Genomic DNA, 20,163 nt, shown 5'->3' with positions numbered 1-20,163 from the left:
TCACAGATCTGTAGGATTAACATAGTGAAAATGGCCATTCTGCCAAAAGCAATCTACAGATTCAATGCAATTCCCATCAAAATACTAACACAATTCTTTACAGACCTTGAAAGAAAAATTCTCAACATGGAATTTTCATATGGAAAAACAGAAAACCCAGAATAGCTAAAACAACCCTGTACAATAAAAGATCTTCTGGAGGTATCTCCATTCCTGATCTCAAGTTGTACTATAGAGCAACAGTAATTAAAACTGCATGACACTGGCATTGAAATAGACTGGAGGATCAATGGAATCAAATTGAAGATCCAGAAATAAACTCACACACCTACGGTCACTTGATTTTTGATAAAGAAGCTAAAACCATACAATAGAAAAAAGATAGCATCTTCAACAAATGGTGCTGGTCTAACTAGATGTCTACATGTAGAAAATTCAAATAGATCCATATTTACCACCCTGCACAAAACTAAAGTCCAAGTGGATCAAAGATCTCAATATAAAACCAGACACTAAACCTGTTAGAAGAAAGAGTGGGGAAGGACCTAGAACTCATTGGCACAGGAGACAACTTCCTGAACAGACCACCAACAGCACAGGCTCTAAGAGCAACAATCAATAAATGGGACCTCATGAAACTGAAAAGTTTCTGTAAAGCAAAGGATACTGTCAACAAAACAAAACTACAGCCTACAGACTGGGAAAGGCTCTTCACCAACCCTACATCTGACAGAGGGCTGATATCCAGAATATACAAAGAACTCAAGAAGTTAAACATCAACAAACCAAATAATACAATTTTAAAAATGGGGTACAGAGCTAAACAGAGATTTATCAATAAAGGAATATCGAAAGGCAGAGAAACACTTAAAGAAATGTTCAACGTCCTTAATCATCAGGGAAATGCCAATAAAATGACCCTGAGATTTCACCTCACACCCATCAGAATGGCTAAGATCAAAAATTAAAGTGACAACAAATGCTGAAGAAGATGTAGCAGCTTAGTCTTCATGTGGGTTCCCTAGTAAGAGGAGCAAGGGCTTTCTCTGATATGGACTCAGTGGCCAGCTCTTTGATCACCTCCCCCTGATTGGGGGACAGTCTTACCAGGCCACAGAGAAAGAGGATGCAGCCAGTCCTGATGAGACCTGACAAGTCTAGGGTCAGATAGTAGGGGAGGAGGACCTCTACTATCAGTGGACTAGGAGTAGTACATAGGGGGAAAAATGAAAGGTAGGGTGGTTCTGGGAGACTATGAGAGGGGGCTTCAGCCAGAATACAAAGTGAATAAATTGTAATAAAAAATAATCACATCTATTAAATTCTATTAAATTCTGCTTAACCCCAAATTATAGTGTAGACTTACTACTACTTGACATACCCTTTAGTCAATTTAATACTATGTTATCATTTTTCAATTGTTATTATGCCACAAGGAATCAGAGGCAGTTCATGTTTGCTAACCTGCTATATTTAATATTTGATAATATTTCTTGAAGGAAAAAAAAATATATATATAATCCCTTATCTCCTTATTAACAGGTATGAATGTAATGTTATACGCCTCACTTTTGTTTTATTTTTAACAAATTACCTGGAAAATGGTAGGCTAATAGCAGACCTTTATCTCTCCCTCTTCTTCTCCATATCTAAAGCTTCAGTTTCATCCTCAGTTTTGCAGTAGAACACCTACTTCAGCCTCCCTGTCCCCTGCATCTGTCTCCAGTGGATCACACAGATCTCCACCACCTCCTAAACCCTATTCTCTAACTCAATGCTTCATCTCAGTCCCCAACTCCATCAGGTACTCCCTGGAACACATATGCCATGCTGACAAAGAAAGCAAGTAGGCTGATGGCAGATCTTCACTTCTCCTTCCATTCCCGCAAGTTCAATCCCCAGCTCAGACCCAGCTATGCAGCAGACCTGCTACTATGGCCTTTCCTCATTCTTTGTCCTCATTTTCAATGGACTAAGCAGATTCTGGTAGAACACCCTGCATTTCTCCATAATGTGAAGGTCTTCTGCACCACATCCTAGCCCATCCCCATTCTTAAATACCCAGAAGCTCCAATACCCAGAAGCACATTTTACCAGAAGCCCCCAGTGGCCACACCTATCAGGACTCCAGGTGAATTGCTAACACACAGCCACCATACTGTCCTAAGAATCACAGAGGGTAGCAAAGAAAGGAAACAAAGAACAAAACACCCACCCAACAAAGACAAGAACACATATTGACAGCTAGAATTACAATGTTCCCAATCCCATATGGACAGATAACAGCATAAAAACACAATTAATAGCTGCCAGGACAATATGTCTTCACTAAAGGCCAGCAACCTCCCCACACCAGGCCCTGATTAAACCAACAGAAGCACAGTGGGGAAAGACATAAAATAGCCTCTCTGAATATGATAGTGTTGCTTAAAAAGCAAATGATTATTCCTTAAAGACATCTATGAAAACACAAACATTAGAAGAAAATTAATAAAACAATTCAAAGCATGGAAGTGAAAACAGAAGCAAAAGAGAAAACCCAAACTAAGTAAATCTAGAAACAAAAAAAATACAGGAATTCAAACAGGAACCTCAGAGACAAACATTACAAATAAGAGTATAGGAGAATCTTGGGTATTAAAGACATGATAGAAGAATAACTCAGTCAAATAAAATATTAAATTAAAAAATCTCCTTGCACAAAAACATCCAGGAAATCTGGGACATTGTGAAAAGACCAAATCTAAGGATAATAGGAATAGAGAAAGGAAGGAAAACATGGGAAAAAGGCACAGAAAAAAATCTATAATATTGACAAATTCTTATACAAGTTAATTAAAAATACTTTCAATGGAATCATGGAAAGAAAAATGTCTAACCTAAAGAAAGTGATGTCTATCAAGGCATAAGAAGCATGCAAAACACCAGATCATGGATCAGAAAAGAAAGTACCCTCAGCACATGATAATCAAAACACTGCATGTAGAGAAGAAATAGTATTAACATCTACAAGGGAAGAAGACCAACTAACATCTAAAGGAAGACAGATTAGGATTTACACATGACTTCTTAACAGAGGCTCTAAGAGCCAGAAAGGTCTGGAGAGCTGTGCTGCAGACTCTAAGAGAACACACATGCCAGCAAAGAATACTATTCTAAGAAAAACTTTTTATCACTATAGATGGGAAAATAAGACAGTCTATGATAAAATCAAATTTAAGCAATATCTATAAATGCAGCCATACAGAGGTGCTAAAGGAAATAAATTCAACCTAGAGGTAAACTGCAACCAAAGCATCCACAGGGAATAAATGATCCCAGACCAGCAAATCAAAAGAAGGGGAGCACATAAACACAAGATCACCACCACTAACAATAACAACAACAACAAAATCAACAAACACTGCTCATGGATATCTCTCAACATCAGTGGTCTCAATCCCCTAATAAAATAACAAAGAATAACAGAATGGATGCAAAACACATCTTATCAAAAATAGACATCACCTTGAATGAAAGGGTGAAAAGTTATTTCAAGCAAGTGGACTAAGAAACAAGCTATTCTAATGGCATTTCAATATCTGAAAAAATAGACTTCAAACCAGAAATAATCAGAAGAAAGAGGAGAGGACACTACATTCTCATCAAAGGAAAAAATCCACTGAGAGATTCTAACACCTATGCACCAAACACACGGGCACTCAAGTTTATAAAAGAAACACTACCACTAGTCACGTATTGTCTTTCACACACTGAGAGAATTGTGGTGGGAGAATTCAATGTAGCACTCTCACCAACAGGCAAGTCATCCGGACAAAAACTAATAGAGAAAGGCTGGAGTGGAGTTAACCGACATTATAAACCAAATAGACTAAACAATATTTACAAAACACTTCCGCCAAACACAAACTAGCATACCTGTTTCTCGGTAGCTCATGAAACTTTCTCACAAACTGACCACATACTCAGACACAAAGCAAGTCTCAATAAATACAAGAAAATTAAAATAATTTGTGACCACCATGAATTAAGGCTGGATATCAATAACAGAACCAACAGAAAGCTTACAAACTCATGGAAACCGAAAAATTCACTACTGAAGGAAAAATATGTCCAGACAGAAATTAAGGGGGGGGGAGGTAAATACTTTCTAAAATTTAATGAAAATGAATGTACAACATACCCAAACTTATGATACACAATGAAGGTTGTTCTAAGAGTCAAGTTCATGGCACTCAGGATCTACGGGCCTAAAAAAAACAAAAGATGGAGCGATCTCATATGAGCAATTTAGTAGCACACCTGAAATTTCTAGAACCAGAAGAAGAAATCACACCCAAAAAGAGTAGATGGCAAGAAACAATAAAACTCAGGGGTGAAATTAAAGTAGAAAAAAAAAATACAAAGAATCGATAAAACAAAGAGCTAATTCTGTGAAAAAATCTATAATATTGACAAATTCTTATACAAGTTAATTAAAAATCGGGAAAAAATCCAATTGACAGAATTAAAAATGAAAAGGGGGACATAACAATAGACATTAAGGAATCCAAGATAATTATAAGGACATACTTTAAAAACCTCTACTCCATCAAATGGGAAAGCCTAAAAGAAATGGATAATTTTCTCAGTACACAGCACTTACCAAATTTAAATCAGTATCAGTTAAATAATTTAAACAGGTGTATAACTCCTGGTGAAATAGACGCCTTCATTAAAACTCTCCCAACCAAGAAAAGCCCAGGGCTTGATGGGTTTAGTGCAGAATTCTACCAGACTTAGAGTTAGTGGCTGCACTCCATCCTCTGTGTACCCTATTCCCCGCACACAGCTCACCCTCCATCTCCAGGGGCTCGTAGTCACCCAGGACAGAAAAGGGTGCTGTCCATGTGCCACCCCCCTTACTGCTTGTGCCCCAGGGCAAGCAGAGCAGCAGTGAGCTATGCCCCCACCCCCGTCAGCTCCACCTCCCAGATAACAGCCATACCTGCATTCCCAGGGGCCTGAGGTCATCAGAGACCACAAGCTCCATTTTCTGGCCCACAGCTCGGCTTGCATCACCTAAGGCCTGCCAATATCAGAGACAACCAGATGGCTGGGGGCAAGCATAGTAACATTAATAAGAGCCAGGGCAATATAGCAACACAAGAACCCAGCTATTGTACTACAAAAAGCCCAGACTATCTTAACACAGCTGAAACACAAAAATAAATAGATAGATAGATAGATAGATAGATAGATAGATAGATAGATAGATAGATAAAACTTAAATTCAATCTTATGAAGATGAGAGAAACTTTTAAAGAAGAAATTAATAACTCCTTTAAACAAATACAGGAAAATGCAACCAAACAGGTAGAGACCTTTAAAGAGAAAAAGACTAAATTTCTTAAAGAAATGCAGAAAAAAAAATTAAACAGGTAAAGAAATGAATAAAACCATGCAAGACCTGAAAATAAAAGTAGAAGCAATAAAGAAACAGAATCTGAGGGAATCCTGGAGATGGAATACCTAGGGAACAGGACAGGAAAAACAGACACAAACATCACCAACAGAATTCAAGAGATGCAAGAGAGACTCTCAGGAACAGAAAATACAGTAGAAGATTGATACATCAGTCAAAGAAAATGTTAAATCTAAAACATCCAGAAAACATTCAGAAAAATCAGGGATACTATGAAAAGACCTAACCTACAAATAATAGGAATAGTAGAAAGTTGAAGAGTCCAAGATTCAAGGACCAGAAAATATTTTCCACAGAATCATTGGAGAAACTTTTGCCAACCGTAAGAAAAAGATGTCTATAAACATACTAGAAGCATACAAAATACCAAATCAGATTGGACAAGAAAAAAAATCTTCCCACAACATAATAATCAAAACACTAGATCTACAGAATAAAAAAAGAATATTAAAAGCTGCGAAGGAGGAAGGTCAAGAAACTTACAAAGGCAGACATATCAGAATTACACCTGACTTCTCAACAAAGACTCTAAAATCCAGAATGAATGGAGAGATGTCTTACAGCCTCTAAGATTCCACATAGATTCCAGCCTAGACTACTCTGCTCAGTAAAACTCTCAGTTACTATAAATGGAGAATAAAACAGGATATTCCAGGAAAGATGAAATTTAAACAATATCTATCCACAAATCCACCCCTACAGAATATACTAGAGGAAAACTCCATCCCAAGGAGGGAAACTATATCCAAGAAAACACAGGAAATAATTTCACACTCGCAAAAGCAAGAGAAGGAAAGCACAGACACACTAACACCACCAAAATCAAAACAACAGGACAACCATTCTCATTAATTTGTCTCAACCTCAAAGGATTCAACACATCAACAAAAAGACACAGGCTAACAGAATGGTTGTGAAAATAGGATCCATCATTCTGCTGCATACAAGAAACACACCTCAGCCACAAAGATAGATATTACCTTAGCGTAAAGGGCTGAAAAAGGGTTTTCAACCAAATGGACACAAGAAGAAAGCTGGAGTAGCCATTCAAATACATATGTCTCAATTACAAGGGCATCCGTATTTGTAAAAGAAACATTACTGAAGCTTAAATCACATATCATACACACACATTAATAGTAGAAGACTTTAACATCCCTCTCTCACTGATGGACAGGTCATCGAGACAGAAACTAAACAGAAACATAATAAAACTAATTGATGTGATGAATCAAATGGACCTAACAGATCTACATAAAATTACATCCAAACTTAAAAGAGTGTACCTTCAACTCAGCACCACACAGAACCTTCTCCTAAGCTGACAACATAATTGGTCACAAAGCAAAGGCTCACAGATACAAGAAAATTAAAATAACACCTAGTATTCTATCAGATCACCATGGATTAAGGCTGGTCTTCAACAACAGAAACAACTGAAAGCCTACAAACTCATGGAAACAGGACAACTCTCTACCAAGTGACAACTGGGTAAGGGAGGAAAGAAATGAAGAAATTGGAAACTTTCTAAAATTCAATGAAATAATGGAGGCACAACATACCCAAACTTATGGGACACAATGAAAGCAGCTCTAAAAGGAAAGTCCATAGCACTAAGCTTCTTTGTAAAGAAATTATATATATATAAACTTCTTTCTTGTTTGGTGTCACAATTTCCTTTTTATACTTGTCAGCAGAATTTAATAAGAGGAGATTTGTTTTTGTTTTTCAAATCTAGAATTTGTAGCAATTCCAGGAATTGAAAAATAATTCCATCAAAGGACATCTATAAGTGGATCTTTACAAAGCCATTTCACAGAGGCATTGGGCTCTTTCTTAAGTATGCTTGCCCCTTATGGAAGCAGAATTTATGCTATAATCACAACAATTCACCCACAAGAGCTGTGCTTATGTTCAGACAGTTCTAACCATTATTTTTTGTTTTAGGAAAACAAACAAACAAAAAATGGCAGCCATAAGTCTATTGATTAGCCAATGTCGACACTGTAGCTCCCAATGAAGAATGGAAGAATCCTGTAACAATTTATATTTCTAATAAGTCCATGTTAGTTAAAAAAACAAAACAAAAAAACCTCCAAACGAGGTGATGCATACTGAGGAAAACCTAATCCCCCTGCTGTATAGCATAAAGGCATAAATTAGTAAACACATAACTCAGATAGGACACAAACTTGTGCCAGAGGACACCAAACAAAAATGCCATGAATGAAAGCTAGGAGCCACAAAGACTGTGTGTATTTGTTAGAGAAATACTTTGTTGCTTTTAACTTGGGTGGGAGATGTTTCAGTGTGGGTGCATGTGTGTGAGTGTGTGTGTATGCATGTGTGGGTGGGTATGTGTGGGTAGTGTATGTGGGGGCTGATTTCTTTTGTGTAGCAGTGGGTGTAGTGTGTTGTACAGAGTTGTCTCTTGTTTGGGTGTGTGTACAGTTTGTCAGGGGAAGGGTGCTGTCTTCTGTGTGGGTGTGGGTATAGTATACATGTGTATAGAGAGATACTGTCTTCTGTTTACGTGCATGTGGAGGCTCGAAGTTAACATCAAGATATCTTTGCCAAGTGCTACCAACTTTTACTCAGGGGTTCAGAATCCTCATGTCCTCATGCTTGCTCAGCAAGCACTTGACCAATGATCCACCTCCCCTCTCCCAACAAAGATCTTAAAGGACGCTATCCCTTTCTGTAATGCAAGTTACCTTAAACAGGTACAAATATATTTTAAAAATTGTTTATATTGATAGAATAATATGTGACTGATACATATACATTTTAAAACTTTTAAGTTGGGCTAAACTTACAGCTCTGCTCATTTACACACTTCTTTCTGGCATTTTTAAATGCCTGCACATTGATATTCTACATAATCACTCCGTCAGACAGCAGCACAGCAGAACTCCTCGAAAACTAAAAAAACTGTCTTAAAATAGCTTCAGTAATCTGCTCCCAGAGTTCTATGACTGAGCTTCTAAGTGTACGTTTCCATAAATCTTAATTTCCTGTCACACAATCAGCATAACAACAAACTTCCGGTTTGATTTCTAAGAACCACCCAGTCCTAACATGACTTTAGTAAAACATTTGCAGAACCCCAAAAGCCCCAGAAGAAATGGGAGGCACTGAGTCTACAGGTAGATTGAAAATAATAAAAACCTGTAAGAAAATCCATCATCACCAAGATCTAAGGCCTGGGAAAGACCATTCACACAGCACTCCAGTAACGCTTAGAAGACTTGCAGTCAGGACAGAAGTATGGTAATTTTGTGATACCTGAATCATGAGAATGCTGCTCAACCTCTCTGACTTGCAGTTTCCAGAAGTCTTTCACTGACCTTCAGGAATATCTCCACAGCCTCCTACTCTGTCGTTTCATGATGGCTGAAGAGCAATATGCTTTCCAAACACACAGTTTCATGTCACAGGCTGAAGCATATACAGGGTCCTAGCCCAGCATTCAGTACATAGCGGCGCTCACAAAAAAATCACTTCCCCCTCCCTCCTACCCCACCCCACACACCTTGGACCATTTGTCCTACCTGTTCATGAGTTTCTGTGATTTTGAGTGCCAAGCATGGAAAATGAACATTGAGACTTGGTAAAACTTAATTGAAAAATAACAAGGTCCTGGCTCGATTGTGTGAAGACTCAGAATGGCAATTTAGTCAGCCTTTTCTGCTTAAATTTTAAGGCTAATCTATTTGTTTTCAAAATAAGTTTGACATTTGAGAGATGAAGCAGGACTTTCTACACTATGAAAAGCAATAAAACATCAAATAATTATCCAATGAAATGGATCACTCTTGACGTGTTCGGAATGCTGTCTGCTTTATTAAAGCTAATTCAGTCTACACAGGCTACAGAGCAGAGACCCAGCACTCTACTGAGGAGCTGAGACACACATTGAGAGCAACCATCTCTGAGCACCTTCCTTCAACAACACAGGAAAAACACAAATTCATCAAAGTCTTGCTCATCTGTTGCTTGTCAGAATTTTTTAATATATTTCACACAATTATACAAAACACAAACACAAAGGTGTCTTCTGCTTTAACAATCACCAAAACTATACATACAGAAGGATAATTTAAAATAAAAACATGAGACAGGAAACAGAAATGTCAGTATCTGTGAAAAAATTATGGAACTTAATTTCCTCTACTTAGATTTACAAATCACTAATTTGAGATAGACAAGTATTTTTCACTCAAGTTCAAAACAAACTCTCAAGTTCAAAACACAAGTCAGAAATAGATGATATGTCCTTCCTGAGGGAATCTCTGTGATTCTCAGCCATCTGGATCTGAGCTCATTACCTGAATCTAGAGAATTCTCCAGATAAGTTACCATAGGAAACAAAGTTGGTAGATTTTTAATACTTCCAACCTTCCTTACAGTAAAGGCGTTGATCTGAGTTTAATTTTCACTTGGGAAATACTGACACACAGAAAGAACTTCTCAAGATCTGAATAGAAATGGGTAAAATCAGAATCTGGAAAATTCTGCAATAGTATGAAATGAATGTACATGCCATGTTGGGTTAGAATAATTCAGAATAAATTAATGAATAATGAACAAATCACACTGTAAAGGAATTTTAATTCAGAACATGGCTATTCTGGCAAGAGATCTTATTCAAAGACCTTCTGGGTCTGTTTGATCCGGCTGGAATACAGACATGCCTTTAATCCCAGGAGACAGAAGCAAGCAGATCTCTGAGTTCAAAGCCAGCTTAGTATAGAACAAGTTCCAGGTAAAGAAAAGTTTAGGCCCAGCTGTGGTGGTACATGCCTTTAATCCCAGCACTCAGGAGACAGAGGCATGCAGATCTCTGAGTTCTAGTCAGTGCTGTTCAGTCAGTTCTGTTGCATCAGTACATTAAGAAGCTATGCAGTAGAGTTGAGTTCATAGCACTTCAGTTCATGAAATTCAGCGGCAATCTTACCGGGAGAGTTCTACGGAAACAGGTTGAAGAAAGAACAAGTTAGATGGCGGTAAAGACAGAACAAGCCAGAGAATGGGAAGGAGACAGATCATTCCGACATGTTGCTACAGTTAGTTTGAGGTCAAGTGGAGAAATGCAGTGAGAAAACAAGAGAAGCCAGATTGAGTCAGTCATTTTGAAAAAGAATTTGAGCCAGTTGAACCAGTCAGCCAGCTAATGAGCTAGAAAGGATGAGCTTATTCAGCATTAAGGCTCAGAGGCTAAAAATATGCTAGGCCTAGCAACAGTAACCCTAACTAAAACGCTGGGGCACGTATCCACGCACATGTGTGCACAAGCACACATTGAAGCGTAGTAAAAATAAAGCCACCAAAAGCTGAATAAGATCCAATTCAATAAAGCTCAACTCAACCTACCTGGGAGCCTGCCATCCTAATGAGAGGAAAAGATTTAGAAATAGTCAACCAAGATCCAAGCAATATAAATAGCATGCATAGACACAAGCAAAACGTTCAAAGATGGTGTAGAGGAGGAAATAATGTCTCAAAAGAGGCCAACTGTTGAAACTGCTACTTAGTTTTGTACATGAACTGCTGATAGCTTCATATTCACGATGTAGTTGAGATTTAATTGTTTTTAATTTCTCAATAAAATTATGGTAAATAAGGAGACAAATCAAGCATATATTAACCACATAATGCAGGATAATCCTATTATAATTCACATATCTAAAAAAGATAAATGACGAGGAGGACCCTAGGGAGGATGTTTAAGTCTCATTCAGAAGGGCAAACAGAACAGACACAGGAAGGAATTGAAGAGAGGGAACAGGACTGAAGCTTAACAAAGAGGTCTTCTGAAAGACCTCCACCCAGCAGCAGATCAAAGCAGATACTGAGACTCACAGTCAAACACTGGGCAGAGCAGGGGGAGTTTTATGGAAGAGTGGGAAGACAGAAGGACCCAGAGAGGAAACTAGCCCCACAAGGAGACCACAAAGCCAACAAATCAGAGTCCAGGGTGGGCTGCAAAGACTGATGCACCAGCCAAGGACCATGCAAAAAGAGGACCTAGGCCCCCTGCTCAGATGTAGCCGATGTAAGCTGATTGGCAGCTCAGTCTCCATATGGGTCTCCTTGTATAGGGAGTAGGAGCTGTCTCTGACATGGACTCTGTTGCCTGCTCTTTGATCACTTTTCCCTTGCAGGGAGGCTTTGCCAGGCCACAGAGGAAGATGATGCAGGCAGTGCTGATGAGACTTGATAGGCTGGGGCCAGAGATCTCCCTTTCTGAGGGGTAAGGGAGGGGGATAGGAGGTAGGAGGGAAGGAGGTTGGAACTGGGAGAAGATGAGGGAGGGGCCAAATCAGAATATAAAGTGAATAAATTATAAAAATAAATTACAAATAAGGGGATAAATAAAACAAAGGAAAACTGAGTTGTACTCTTTTAAAACATCAGTGATATGGAAGATAAATGTTGACATTCTAGTCCATGTTAAAGAAGACTGAAAAGAGAATCAACAATCAAACCTTGATTGAACCCTAACTCATTTACACACACAGTTCATTGAACATCTTAGCTCTGGAAGACAATAGTCAGTTCCTTCTCACTGGGCACAAAAGAGATCTAGGCTTTTTTCTGAAAGACTGTAATACAGTTTAGTGTACTTTAATAGACCTAGTACCCAGCATGAACATGATGTAAAGTCTGAAACTTGAGAAAGCTGCCCATTTTTAAAGGAAGAAAATGTCACCCATTGGGCCCAGTGCTTTGGAGAGGCAGCTCTGAGGTTGGTGTTGTAAACTAGCTTCTCTACATCACTTTGAGTACTATCAATATTAGGCCTAATTGTTAGCATGTTAGACAGACTGCATGGACTTAGTTCCAGTTTTCATCAGCCAGATTGATCAGAGTGAATAACGGAGTGACACATTAATGGGGACGTTTGTTATAGAAAATACAGAATGCTTTAGTATTGTTAAGAGCCAATCCAGTGTGAGTCACACTCATTCCCCGTTTTTAGAACAGCTTTATTCTGCATTGTCCCTGTATTTTGGAGAGCAGAAGACAGAGATGTTGTCCTTTCTTTTGCCCTTTCTTTGCCCTTACTCCAACACAAAGGAAAGGATATTTGATAGCCAAGATAAAAAGACTACTATCTCCTTTGCAACAACGCTGTCTCAAATTTGCAAGCATCCCCTTCCTGAGAAGGTTTACTAAACTCAGTAGGTGCAAGCCTATATACAGAGTATCTAATTGAGCTGGGTCCATTCAATTCCCAAACCACCCAGAAGAAATAGAACTGATACAAATGTAACTCCTGTGTTTCAGGCTTTTCAAGAGTAACTCCTTTGTTTCTGACTTGAGTTTCATGTCCTCTGCCAACACGTTTGTGACTAGCCAAGACAACTAACCTGCTATCTTGTGGATAGAAAACAAACAAACAAAAAAAAAAGATTTTGACAAAGACTGAACTAATGCCAGCAAGTGTCTATTTTATGAGATAAAAGACCCAGTAAAAAAAATTTAATTTATCCTCAAACTTGCCTGTAAAGTGGGTTCAAATCCCAGTGAAAGTAAGGATTTTCACGAAAATAGAAAAATAAAATTAAAATATATATTCTTATAACAAAAACAATATTACAAAAGAAAAAAGTTACAGGACTCTATTGTCTGCTCTTATGGCATGCTTTAAAAAGTAGTAATCAAGACATTTCAGGCAGTGTCTCACATTAGACCAACAGGTCCATGCAACATAACAGGAAGTCCAAGAAAGCCCAGAAGTGAGCTCATGCTCACATGGTAAATACATTTTACAAAGAATCCAAAGTAATTCAGCAAGGAAAGAAAGAAAACTGGATCTACTGAACATCCAAATCTTTTAAAATTAGATAACACCTTACCAAAAAAAAAAAAAAAAAAAGCTTCTATAAGAAACAGGTGAACATGTTTTGAGACTCTGGAATAGACAATTTCATACAGAAAAAAAAAAAACACGCAGACTCCAACTACAACTATAAGAATTGGAAGAAAAAAAACCATAAAATTTTGATTCTTCTAAAGAAAACATTCAGGAAATGAAAATATGAACTATGTACAGGGAAGAAATATTTTCAGCAACAAGCATGTGCCCAGGGCCCATTACATGGCTCAGAAGATAAAAATCACCTGCTGCAATAGCTTAACGACCCAAGATTAATACTTCAGAACAAACAGTGGAAGGAGATGACAGACTCTTGAAAGTTGCCCTCTGACCTCATGCATGTTTTGGCATGCACATGCCATTGCATGCACATTATGTGTGCTCACACGCAAATAAAAATTTTAAAGAATATGCATTCGAGCTATATAAAGAAGCCCTGTTGGTGTGCACGCGTGCATGAGCACACACACACACACACACACACACACACATATAAATAAATAAGTAAACAGATAATTTTTAAAGTACATGTATGGAAAGAAGTCCTATAAAAAAATGAAGAGAGGATCCAAGATGGTGGCGCTGAGACCATACTGTGTCTGACCAGCAGGACATCAGTGACTGCACAGTGACCAACAGGCCGAAGTGTGGACCTGTGAGAGGAAACCCCATGGTGAGGGAAACAATTGGGCCCATTGTAAGGCCACCCAGCTAAACCCCAGAAGAGTTCCTGGGTCCAAGCTAGCCACATGCCTGCGTGCTCTGATCACCACCCCAGACTGAACTGTGGGCCCCACAACAGCAGAGACTGAGATTTCCAGTCGAGAGAAAACACCACAGTGGAGGAAGCAATCAGGACTGAGCTCAGGTCACTCAGAAATCCCTGGAAAAGGTGTCACTCCAACAGGCACTCAGCCGCCAGCCCAGAGACACATGCCTGCGCCTGTGACTCGCCATTTCAGACAGAACTGTGGGCCCCCAAACACCAGAGACTGGGTTTCCCTGTCTGGAGGAATCAGGTTCAACCTCAGGGCACCCAGCCAATCCTTCCTCTCCCCCCCTGGAAAAGTTCCTGGGCTCCTGCAGGTGCTCAGTCCCCAGCACAAAGCATCAGGTCTGACCTCAGGATACCCAGCTAATCCCCTAAAAAGTTCTTGGGTTCCCCAAGGCTCTGAGCTCTAGCCTCCAGTCACACACCTGTATGCTGCCCTCACCTGCCACTGATTACCACTTGGGTACTGGGACACAGAGCTCCAACCTCAGATCTACAGAAGCCTGGGTCCCACACACACTGCTCTAAAGCACAACCTGTCACCCTAGATAAACTGACAAAACCTTGGAGCTCCCTGGTTCTTCAAGAGGGCTGCACCCAGCAAACACAGTGTATGAACACCAGCAGTTCACTAAATTCAGAGCAAGAAACCTAGTGAAAGGGCAGTTGTCTCCAGGACTTCTGGTGAGAGGAGAGCCCCTGGACTCCCAAATGAGCCCAGTTACCCCACAGGACCATACACCTGAGGAGAGCTGTGGCAATTCCTTGAGAAGCACTGGCCATTGGGTGATCATACCCAAAAGTCTGAGGAGGGCTTCTTCAGGAACAACCATCTTCCTGCCAAGGGGATTCTCCCCACCCCAGGATTCCAGAGGCACCAGAAATTAACAGCCAACACCTGAGACATTCAGGTAAGTAGAAGCCAGCATAAAAGTATAATCAACAAAGGCCAAAACAATATTGCATCTCCAGAATCCAGTTATCCAGGGGCAAGGAGCCCTGGATAACCTAATATAAGTTCAAACAAATACTAAAAGCTGCAGGAGAAAAAGGCCAAGTAACATATAATAGCAAACCCATCAGAATCACACCTGACTTCTCAACAAAGACTATGAAAGTCAGAAGGGCCTGGACAGATATCATGCAGGCCCTAAGCGAACACAGATGTCAGCCCAGGCTACTATACCCAGAAAAACTCACAATCAGCATAGATAGAGAAAACAAGATATTCAACTACAAAAACAAATTCAAACAGCACCTACCCAAAAATCCAGCCTTACAGAAGGTACTAGAAGAAAAAATACAACCCAAGAAAGCTAACTACATCCAAGAAAACACAAGAAATAAATAACCTCACTACAGCAAAACTAAAAGTAGCCAAGCACACAAACACAGTACCACAACCAACATCAAAATAAAAGGATCTAACAGCCACTGGTCATTAATATCCCTCAACATCAATGGGCTCAACTCTCCAATAAAAAAGACACAGACCAACAGAATGGATTCATAAACAAGATCCAACAATCTGTTGCATACAAGAAACACACCTAAGTCACAAGGATAGACATTACCTGAAAGTAAAGGGCTAACAGACACAAGAAGCAAGCAGGAGTAGCCATTCTAATATTTAATAAAATAGACTTTCAACCAAAATTAATCAAAAGAGATGGGGAAGGTCACTTCATACTCATCAAAGGAAATTCCACCAGTGTAACTCTAACCAAGCAAGCTAAAGACTTGCACGAAAAAAACTTCAAGTCTCTGAAGAAAGAAATTGAAGAAGATATCAGAAGATTGAAAGATCTCCCATGCTCATAGCTCAGTAGAAGTAACATAGTAAAAATGGTCATCTTACCAAAAGCAATCTACAGATTCAATGCAATTCCCATCAAAATACCAACACAATTCTTTACAGACCTTGAAAGAAAAATTCTCAACTTCATATGGAATCACAAGAAACCCAGAATTGTTAAAACAGTCCTCTACAATAAAAGATCATCTGGAGGTATCTCCATCCCTGATCTCAAGCTGTACTATAGAACAACAGTTAAAAAAAAAAAAACCTACATGGTACTGGCATAGAAACATACTCATGGGTCAATGGAATCAAACTGAAGACTCAGAAATAATAAACCCACACACTATGGACATCTGATTTTTGACAAAGATGCCAAAACCATACAATAGAAAAAAGATAGCATCTTCAACAAATGGTGCTGGTCTAACTGTAAGTCCACATATACAAAAATGCAAATAGACCTATATCTATCACCCTGCAGAAAAGTAAAGTCCAAGTGAATCAAAGATCTCAACATAATACTAGACACACTAAATCTATTGGAAGTGGGGAAGAGTCTTGACCTCATTGGCACAGGAGACAATTTCCTGAACAGAAAACCAACAGCACAGGCTGTAATATCAATAATCAGTAAATGGGACCTCATGAAACAGAAAAAAGCTTCTGTACAGCAAAGGACACTATCATTAGAACAAAACGACAGGCTACAAGCTGGGAAAGGATGTTCACCAACCCTGCAGAGGGCTAATATCCAGAATATATCAAGAACTAAAGGAGTTAAACACCAACAGACCAAATAATACAGTTTTTTTTAATGGGGTACAGAAGCAGAGAATTCACAGTAAAGGAATATCGAATGGTGGAGAAACACTTAAAGAAATGTTCAACATCTTTAGTCATCAGGGAAATGCAACTCATAACAACTCTGAGATTCCATCTTACACCAATCAGAATGGCTAAGATCAAAAACTCAAGTGACAACACATGCTGGAGAGGTTGTGGAGAAAGGGAAACCCTCCCCTGTTGCTGGCAAGCTTGTACAACTACTTTGGAAATCAATCTGGCACTTTATTGGAAAATTGGGAATAGCACTACCTCAATATCCAGCTATACCACTCCTGGGCATATACCCAAAGGATGCCCCACCATTCTATAAGGACGTTTGCTCAACTGTTTTCATAGCAGAATCTGGAAACAACCTAGATGTCCCTCAGTCAAAGAATGGATACAGAAATCATGGTACATTTATACAATGGAATGCTATTCAGCTATTAAAAAGAAGGAAATCATGAAACTTGCTGGCAAATGGATGGAACTATAAAAGATCATCCTGAGTGAGGTAACCCAGAAGCAGAAAGACAGGCACGGCAGACACTCACTTATAAGCGGATATTAGCAGTATAATATAGGATAGCCATCCACAGACTTAAAGAAGCTAAAACACTGAGGAGGGCCCTAGTGGGGGGGGGGGTGCTTAAATCTCATTCAGAATGGCAAACAGAAGAAGCAGTGGAAGAGAGGAAACAGGATGGAAGCCTACTATAAAGGGTCCTTTGAAAGGATCCACTCAACAGGGGATAGAGGCAGATGCTAAGACCCACGGCCAAACTTTGTGCTGAATGCATGGAGTCTAATGGAAGAAGAGAGGGGTGGGGATAGAGGGACATGTAGGGGACAGAACCCCCACAAGGAGACCAACAAAGCTAAAAGGATCTGAGCCCAGGGGGTCCTGCAGAGATGATGCACCAGCTGAGGACCATGCATGGAAAGTACCTAGACTTCCTGCTCAGTTGTGGCCTATTGGCAGTTCAGTCTCCATGTGTATCTCCAAGTGAGGGGAGAAGGGAAAGCCTCTATCATGAATTCAGTTGGTGCCCTTTGATCACTCACCCCTGCTGATGTGACCTTCCCAAGCCACAGTGGAAGAGGATCCAGGCAGTCCTGATGAGACTTAACAAGCTGTGGGCAGATGGCAATGATAGAAAACTCCCTCTCTCAGTGGACTAGGGGAAGGGGACTAGAGAAAAGAGAGAGGAAAGGAGGGGAATTGAGGGAGGGGGCTTTAATTAGAATATATAATGAATAAATTGTGAAAAAAATTAAAATAAAAAATGAAGAGAAGAAGCAAAATATTAATTTCTTTTCAAAATAGTTCAGTAGATACTTCATAAAACCAGATTTTACAAATTGCAATTAACCATATGAAAAGGTGTTGAGCATTGTCAAGCACTGGGAAGATGCAACCTACAACCATTTTGAAGTCCCTTCACAGTTACAAATTAAAGGATTCAGAGAAACTAGTTAAAGATTAAAGTCTTGTAAACACCGTGGAAAATGCTTGATAGGATCATGTTAACCCTGATTCTAAATTATTATTCATGAATTCCACTCAGAGAGCTACATGCTGTGCAAATGAAAGCTTATGCCAACAAAAAGTCTTGTACAAAATATTTGTTAAAGTATTATTTATAGTAGCACAAAGTTGCAAGTGCTTTAAGTATTTACTAAGAAGGAAACAGAAAAATTGGAGTATGCTCCTACAGTGAAATGGTACTTGTGAGTAAAAAGATATGAGTGTTATAAAGAAAAACATGATTACTCCAATAATAGAAGTCATTGTCCAAAAGAATGTAAGCAGTATCTACAATCTCATTTGTGTGAAGCTTGAATGGGCAAAATTAATATAAAAATCAAAACATCAATAGTAATTGCTTGAAGAAAGTTTAAGTATATTCAAGGAAAGGTGCTAATGGAACTTCTTAAGCTAAGAAATTGTCTGCCTTTTGTGGAGGTTAATTAATATGGGGCTTACATTTGCCAAAGTCCACCAAGCATACTTAAATCTGTCTCACTTCCGGCATGTAGATCTCAATTCAAAAATGAAAATAAAAGGCCACAACAGTGGTTTTATTTAAAATCCCCCCTCCAAATGATTCTAGCTTTAAAGTACAAATTAAACTAATTAAATGTGAGAGCATTTACTGTTTTTACAGGTGTTCAAAAAGATAACTTCCTAGACTCTAAATGCCTGCTAGTAACTGTGCCAGGAAAATTATTAATCAAGATCTGATAATGCCATTTTTTTTTTCAGGCAGGAGAGGCACAGAAGGAACACTGTAGATTATAAAAGCAGGACTCTGTCACCAAGATAGTCCTAGTCAAGCACAATGTTGCTGCTACTGGTTCTGGCGAGTGTGACTCTGGCTCATTCTTCTGAGGAACACCTTGATGGGTAAGTCCATAGTTCCTTACAAAGTTAGATTAGTTAGCTTTTGGACATGTTATTGAAATGTAACTTTCTATTCATTCTTCTGATCACTTAGCAACCGGGTGTTCCGTGTCAGTGTATCTGATGAAGATCACGTCAACTTAATCCGGGAGCTGGCCAACACCAAAGAGGTAAAGAAACAGCTCAGTTCTTTGCTTTATACTTACTTTAAAGTCTGATTTAGTCTGGTTGTATCAAAGAGCAACGACATGAAATATTCTCTGCAGGATTTTCAGAAGAAATAAAACTTGGAAATACTTAATGCCACATTGCTTTCCTTTGGTGCTTAAATTAGACTGTGACAAGCCCTGTAGTGTTATAAATCTATACAACCTTTTAGAAGAACTGACAGGGGCAGTTAGATGAGTTGGATCTGTCTTGAAGGTCACAGAACATCTAACATGCAAGTCACTTCCCTTCCACGACAAAAGAGAAAAATGATCAATTTGGAACGGACTGAAAAACTGGGCTTTGGTCCAACTTCAAATTCATTTCCGTACTCCATGTGTAATCCTTTCCCTTTGATTTTCTTTCATTTATAATCACACAACTTGAATTTTCCTAACCTTGATTCTGGCTGCCTTCATGATATGACATGAGGGAGAAAAAGAAGGCAAAAAGCACAAGTAATTTTCATATTACTCTTTTGCTTTAAAAAAAAAAGTGAAATTATGCTACCAAAAATATCTATGGGTTAGGATATATATTTTAATTACATGTATAATGTGGCAAAAAAATCTACTCCTTAATACAGGTAGCACCACTTGGGTCAATGCTGGTTTTCCTTGAGCATATGAACTAAAACAATGTCCTAGCTCCTAGGTGTCATTCTGCCCATCCACATTCCCATCTATCCATCCATCCATCCATCCATCCATCACCCACCCACCCATCCATCCATGCATCCATCCATCCACCCACCCACCCACCCATTCATCCATCCATCCATCCATCCATCCATCCACCCACCCACCCA

At 39.1% G+C, this 20,163-nt stretch overlaps 1 protein-coding gene across 1 annotated transcript in view; it reads left to right on the top strand.

Moving 5' to 3' along the window:
- Positions 1 to 19,060: 19,060 nt before the first annotated feature.
- Cpb1 (carboxypeptidase B1) overlaps positions 19,061 to 20,163 on the top strand; it is a 31,742-nt gene continuing 30,639 nt past the window's right edge. Inside the window, exons 1-2 of the mRNA XM_055626226.1 lie at positions 19,061 to 19,151; positions 19,243 to 19,318. Coding sequence (XP_055482201.1) covers positions 19,087 to 19,151; positions 19,243 to 19,318 — 141 coding nt within the window. The 5' untranslated portion in view covers positions 19,061 to 19,086. The remainder of the gene's footprint in view (positions 19,152 to 19,242; positions 19,319 to 20,163) is intronic.

This window comes from Psammomys obesus, unplaced genomic scaffold (assembly GCF_907164565.1).
Source record: "Psammomys obesus unplaced genomic scaffold, mPsaObe1.curated_primary_1811, whole genome shotgun sequence".
In the NCBI taxonomy this organism is placed as follows: Eukaryota; Metazoa; Chordata; class Mammalia; order Rodentia; family Muridae; genus Psammomys; species Psammomys obesus.
Note: the sequence above shows the minus strand (reverse complement) of the source record. Positions and strands in the feature narration are given on the sequence as shown.